This window comes from Nicotiana attenuata, chromosome 8 (assembly GCF_001879085.1).
Source record: "Nicotiana attenuata strain UT chromosome 8, NIATTr2, whole genome shotgun sequence".
NCBI lineage: Eukaryota > Viridiplantae > Streptophyta > Magnoliopsida > Solanales > Solanaceae > Nicotiana > Nicotiana attenuata.
This window is the reverse complement of record NC_031996.1, coordinates 7,829,308-7,836,536: the sequence shown is the minus strand read 5'-3', so window position 1 is coordinate 7,836,536 and position 7,229 is coordinate 7,829,308. Positions and strand designations below refer to the sequence as shown.

At 33.1% G+C, this 7,229-nt stretch overlaps 1 protein-coding gene across 1 annotated transcript; it reads left to right on the top strand.

Annotated features, from left to right (window-relative positions):
* Window positions 2,349-7,013, top strand: LOC109230841 (probable calcium-binding protein CML21). The gene is made up of 5 exons (XM_019396293.1): window positions 2,349-2,737; window positions 3,866-4,112; window positions 4,233-4,435; window positions 5,305-5,479; window positions 6,268-7,013. The coding sequence occupies exons 2-5, from the start codon at window positions 3,917-3,919 to the stop codon at window positions 6,375-6,377; spliced, it is 684 nt and encodes a 227-aa protein (XP_019251838.1). The 5' UTR covers window positions 2,349-2,737; window positions 3,866-3,916; the 3' UTR covers window positions 6,378-7,013.

Here is a 7,229-nt window from a genome sequence, read left to right as displayed (position 1 = left end):
ATTATTTTGCTTCATTTAATGAACTAACATGTTTCCCATGTCATGAGTTGAACATTTGAAAGATGAATAATATAACATGGAGATTTATGATTGAATATAAGTAAGAATAAGAATGAATCTAAATTCAAATTTTCACAAGATCAATTAAGAAAATGACAGTAGACGATTTAGTTAAGGCAAGACATTCTAACAGGGGGAAAGTTTCCAATTGGTCCCAATCACCCTTTGAAATTAAGTGGGCGTTTGGACATAAGAATTGTAAAATTTCGAAAAAAGAAAAAAAAATTAAGTGAAAATTGTATTGAAAATTAGAGTTATGTTTGACATGAATATAATTTAGAGTTATTTTTGAATTTGAAGTGAGTGATTTGAAGAGACGATTTTGAAAAATAACTTTTTGGAGTTTTTTAAGTTTTCAAAAAAAAAAAAAAATTGAAATTTAACTTCTAAGTGAAATTTGAAAATTTCATAGACAAGCAACTGATTCCCAAAAAAAATGAAAAAATTTCGAAAAAAGTGAAAAATTTGTTATGGCTAAATGGGCTCTAAGTAATTTTGTCATCCATCTACTTTTGGTCTAATATTGTTACCGCGAAACAATCTCGACTTTTTTCTAGATTCCTAACTGAGCTTTAACCTAATAATAACTTTAAACTATAATTAGAATATTTTTTTCAAAAAAATTATAGGAGGTGTGAGAGGTTGGCTTTGATGGGTATAAGGAGGGATAGAGGTAGGCCAAAGAAGTATCGGTCAGGGGCGGCCCTTTCATAAAGTAAATAAAGCAACCGCTTTAGGCCCCATATTTGTGGGGCCCCTTTTTTTGTTACACATAATAGACTATGTATAAGTTTAAAGAAGAGTTTTGTACAGTGAAAAAGTTTAATTTCTTTCTACCAAGAAAATTGCACTTGAAAGATTATCGAATCCGAACTTCGTAAGAAACGTGTTATGTATAGGAAGTAACAATTTGATACAAATATTGATAATGAAATCTCAAAATCTTTCAAAGAGTTCTTTAGAGTTGATTACTTTTATACATAATAGACAAGGCTATTTTTTCACTTCATAAATTTGGACAATTCGAAGCATATGAAAATAATTTTTCGTTTTCTATTTAGCAGTAAAAACTAAGATCACTAGATGTTGGAAATTTAAAAAAATATTGCCTTAATCGTGAATGTTCCTTAAAACGTAATAATCAATTCGATATTGATGGTTTAAATTTATTTTCTGAACTAAAAGTATTAATGAAAATAGTACAATTAGAAGATAACAGTTTAATTAATACACTTAATCAAATAAAAAAATTTAATTTTTTTCCAAATACCTAAATTGCTTATGGAATAATGTTAATAACTCATGTTACCGTTGCTTCAATGGAAAGAAGTTTTCAAAATTCAAATTGATAAAATCTTACCTAAGAACAACAATGGCACAAGAAAGATTAAATGGATTAGTTATATTATCAATTGAGAAATACTTATCACGAGTTATTGATTATAAGAAAATTATTAATAACTCTATATATAAGAAAAGCTAAAATATAGACTTCAATATAATAAAAAAATTAAAAAGTTAAGGCCCCTCGTAACGTTTGGCTTTAGGCCCCAAAATTCGTCGGGCCACCCCTTGTATCGGTGAGAGCGAATTAGGTAGGATATGGTGTAGTTGGAACTTACCGGTGACATGACCCTTGATAGGAGAGTGTGGACATCGAAAATTAGGGTGAAAGATTAGTAGGTAGTCGTGCGTTTCGTTTTTCTTTCTCAGGTTGGTAGCATTAATGGTAACATTATATTTTTTTTATTCTTAGATTGATATTACTATCTGTTATTGATTGCTATCTTTCGTTTCTATTTTCTTAATATCTTGATGTTTATTAATACTTGTTATCATTGCTTCTTTTCAAAAATGAGAGTCTATCGAAAACAACATTCTCTTTACCCTCCTATGAATTTGTTGGTGTTGTTATTTCAAATATTTTGAGCATACGTAGTCCATTCATCTCACTTTTGAGCTAAGTTAATAATATAAATAAATCCAAAATAATTTGCTAATGATAAAAGTAGGAATAAACTAAAAAGATAAAGGGCAGGCAGTTCGGTATAATAAGTTTTCGTTATGTGCGAAGTCTGAAGAAAGGTCAGATCACAAAAGTCAATTGTATGTTGTCTTACTCCGTATTTTATAATAGGCTATTTTCACAACTTAAACCCGTAATGTTTGTGATCACATGGTAACAACTTTACTGGTTATTGAATTGGATAAATTATAGAATGAATTTTTTCCTTCTAGAGGACATGAATGAATGAATAAGAGAAAGAAGAAAAGGTGGGTACGTGGTGGGTGATGCGCAAATCTAGGAGTTTGAGATCTTTCACTCAAACCCAACCCACACGAGAGACCTACAATTTTGTACTATAATAATAAAAAGCTTCAGCTGTACCCCACGTGTCCCTCCCACCCACCCCCACCCAAAAGAGTTGCTTTCTCTCCCTCCTCTTCCATTAATTTTTCAAGATTTTCCTTAAAACATCATTTATTTGGTGATTTGGATTCAGTTTCTTTTTTCTTTTTTCCAGCAGAAAAAAGCTAAAAAAAAAAGTTCTTATTTTTGTATTATAATCAGCACAAACAACATTTTTGTGCTTGTCACTTTTGATTGTTGTTTTTTTGTTTCAGCTTAGAAGAAGACAGAAGAAGGCTTTTATCTTTTCAGTTAGCAGAATCTAAGGTTAGATTCTCATGTTTTATTCATCCTTAAATGTTTCTGTTTTTTTTGGTTTGTCATTCTTTTGGTTTTCTTGGTTAGGAAACAGAAGGAAAAAAGAGAAAATTTGGAATCTCCCATTTTTTTTCCTTTTTATTATTCAATTTCAACTCCTTAACAATGATTAACTAATAAAAATAAAATCTTTTCACTTTGTTTTGAGGCTATTGTCATATCATGATCTGGGGTATTTCAAGATTCAGTTTTTATTCAGCCTCATATATGAAGATAAAGGGAATATATATTTGAACTGAATCCTTGGAACTTAGGACCCGTTTGGTCATAGATTTTGGCGGACTTATTTTGGAAAAAGATTTGAACAATGTTTGTTCATGGAACATGTTTTTGAAAAAAAAAAATTAAAAAAAGTTTTCAAGTTCTCAAAAACTGGTTTAGGGCGGTTTTTGGGTGAAAATTTTCCTTCCACTCACAAAATTTCAATCTTTTTTTCAAATAAAATGCATGTTCAAAAGCAACTTCAAATTCCAAAAATTATTTTTCAATACAACCATACTTCAAAAACTCGTTTTTCAAGTTTGAACCAAATCTATGTCTAAACGCTAGCTTAATGTTTTTGGTTGATGTATATGACTATTGTTGGAACTGAAAATAATATGCAATTCCCTAGTTTAATTTATCAAGATTTCTGCATAAATCGTCTGGATTTAAGTTACATACATTGATAGTGTAATGGATTTTTTATACCATCAGTGTAATTTAACTTGTTACTTAACATTTTTTCTTGGTTACCATTCATGTAAATATTTTTTACGCCATTGGTGCATAGAACTTAAAGTTAATCTTGATCGTGTAAATATTTTTTACACCATCCGTGCATAGAACTTAAAGTCAATCGTTTTTGGTTTTTTGTGTTACTTGCTTCTTCGACAGTTACATAGTCATACCAAATGTTTGTTGACATTTCTGTATCAATGAATCAATCAATTATACACTAACCCAAAGTAGTTTGGATCAGTTATATGAATAAAATGTTTAAAAAGATTTTATGATACTAGGCGTAATGATACTCGAATCTTTTCGCCTTATTTGTTTGATTCTTACAACTAGTGAGTCATGTTTAAACTTATACAGATTGTGGAGCAAATTGGCGCAAAAGTTTAGCTCTCCCACTTTCGACGTATAATGGGAGGTGTATTGGGTAAGAATGGATCTCCCCGGGCTTCTGTTCCGGAGACAAAACTCGAGGCAAAAATAACTGAAGCTATGCAGCGGAGAGAAACTGAAGGAAGTTCCGTAAAATCATTTGATAGTATAGTCCTAAAATTTCCCAAAATCGATGAGAACTTGCGAAAATGCAAAGTTATATTCCAGGAATTTGGTAGGTTGGCTGCATATCCTTTGTCGTTTTATTAAATTTACAAAACCGCTCGTCTTTTACAAGGAAGAAAGAATGAACAACACTAAGAATCTGAGAAGAGTTGTCTTCTTTTGTTTGTAGATGAAGATAGTAATGGAGCAATTGACCCACAGGAGTTGAAACACGCTTTCGGTAAACTGGAGATTAATTTTACCGATGAAGAAATCAGTGATCTCTTTGAAGCGTGTGATATTAATGAAGATATGGGAATAGAATTCAGCGAATTCATCGTTCTTCTTTGTCTTGTCTATCTTTTGAAGGATGATCCTACTGCTCTGCATGCTGTATCCTCTTCACCTATTTATATTTGTTAAATTTCATTTCTTCTCCATTTTCAGGTGTCCTGGAATCTGATTAAAGAAAATTGGTAAATTATTTAGTTCATCCATTTTAGGGCCGGAGATGAATTTAAATGGGGAACATGGTGAGTGAGGACTCATATAGCCGAACCCAAGTTGTTTAGGATTGAGGCATAGTTGTCGTTGTTGACTATCCCGGAGAATATGATTGTTTAATCAATGTTCTGATGTTTGCAAAATCCTAAGTGTTAGCTATCTCACTTTGCTTTGGTGTCAAAGTGCCAAGAATATTATTGTCTCTTACCAGAGGCCAGAGGCGGAGCTAGGATTTGAACTTTATGAGTTCTAGATTCTAGGATAGTGACATCAAGTGTTAGTAACTGGGTTCTGAATTTTGATTTTTGTACATATTTAGTGAGTTTCCTAATACAAATACAGGGTTTGCACTAAAGCTACAAGGTTGCCGAACCCGCACGTCGGCTTCTAGCTCTGCCCCTGTCTCTTACGTATATAATAATGTATGTCTCTTACTTTTATATAGTTGCATGAGAATTCATAACTTAATTAATGATTTTAAAGAAAGGATAGGAATAACTCTCTTATTTTCATTTGGGGTAGTTGGGCGGGTTCTTTATTCTTTTTTCTGATGGGTGCTTTAAGAATGTGCATTATTGTTTGATTAATTTCAAGCGACACGGTGCTATTCAGAGATTAATTATCTACTTACATGTTCTCCGGAGATGGATTCCGTCTTCTGTGCAGTCTGTAGCCCTCCATGAGGAAGGAATTACATTTCTAATCCGTCAGACCCCAGATCCCACCAGCAAAGTTGTTTTTTCCTTGACCAAATACAGAAATCACGGATGGGACTACCAAATCTGGAGGTAACATTTGAAACACTTGTTGATGCTTTTGTGTTTTTGGACAAGAACAAGGATGGTTATGTAAGCAGGAATGAGATGATTCAAGCTATTAATGAAACAACATCAGGAGAAAGGTCTTCTGGTCGAATAGGAATGAGAAGATTTGGTAAGTTCTCTCTTGTCTCTCTCCCGCTCTTTCACATACGTAGGTAGAGACTCGAAATTTGTATAAGTATGTGTTGATTTCACTTATATTAGTCCGATCACAAGTGGCATGAAAGAAAAGCTTGAAAAATGCTGTTCCATAGAGACATCGCTACACTAATGTTTTATTATTTCTGGTTAAGATCAGTCATTGATGCATGCTAGGTAAACGTTCTTTTAACCAAATATTTTTTTCTGCTGAAGACTAGGTTTTCAAAGAGTTCTTGCCGCTATGAACGGGTTGTTCAATTTCGTACTAGAAAATACAGCCTATGCTATGGATTATCTACAGTATTTTGGAACAATAAATTTAGCGAGATGTACGTGGTGTCTGAAAAATTATGAGTGAAGCAGTCTTTATGGTAGAAAAGATAAAGTATGATGCAACCACATATTTCTGTTAAGTCGACTGATTCATAAGCGTGCAATCAAAGAGAACTTGTTCAATACTTGTCTGAGTCACAATGAGCTTCTCAGAATACACAATCAATCCCGTCTATTCTTGTGTCTTGCTTGCAATTTGATTTGGTCAATATATGTGAACATTGAAATGCGATATTTGCTCTCAGAGGGACTTGATGAGGAAACTAAATCAAGTTCGAAGAAAATCACAATTTATAACGAACAAATGATAGTAGTTCTATGTTTTATAGGCTTTATTATATTCAGTCGGAAGAGTTTAGGTAATACTCTATACATTTACTCGCTCATATATTTCAGTTTGTAAAGCCCCGTCTTTTTGTTTTGTAGAGGAAATGGACTGGGACAAAAATGGAATGGTGAACTTCAAAGAATTCCTTTTTGCTTTTACTCATTGGGTAGGGATCGAGGATAATGAGGATGAAGAGGGAGAAGAGTAAGATTTCCACAGAACTTTTATATATATAGAAAGAGCGAGAATGAAGCTATGACCATGAAGGCATGAACCCGAGTTTCCTTGACTTTTGCAATAAACTAGTTGTAGCAGTGGGAGTATGTCGATACTTTTATGATCACTCGTGTAAATGAAGCCTCGACTCCCTAGTACTGGTATGCGAATAGTGTTGTGTTGCGGAAGCAGCTTTAACTTTGATTTATCCATTTTGTACGATTTAGTTTGCTGATTGAACTAAAACTGGTTACTGCTTGTGTCGTTATTGTTTCCTTTTGCATCTTTCCTTGAGTCGAGGGTTTATTGGAAACAGTCTCTCTACCCTCACAAGATAGGGGTACACGCTATCCTTTTCAGACACCACTTGTGAATTTCACTGGGTTGTTGCTGTTGTTGTTGATTGAACTTCAACTAGGTGACAAAATGCTTGATTTTCCAGGATTAGCATGCACAAATTCTCAGGACTGTGAGCTTCGGGTGTTTGTATTCAAATTTAAGAAATTGTTTGTGATTTGACATTCCAGTTGTGATCTCTACGATATTAGATATAAGTGTGTAACCTTCACTTAGCAAAATGTATGCTTTTGATTTCTCCAGTTATATCAAGTTTTGGTGAATTTGTTAATATTCGCTTTGGTTTCTTATTATCTTGTTGTTTCTGATTGTATCTATCCTTGAGCCGGGGGTTTACTGAAAACAGTTTCTCTACCTTCTTAAGATAGGTATAAGGTCTGCGTATCCTTTCTAGACCCCACTTGTGCGATTACATTGGATATGTCGTTGTTGGTGGTGGTGAAATTGTTAATAGAGACCAAAAACGCACATTTTTACAAATTGAAAG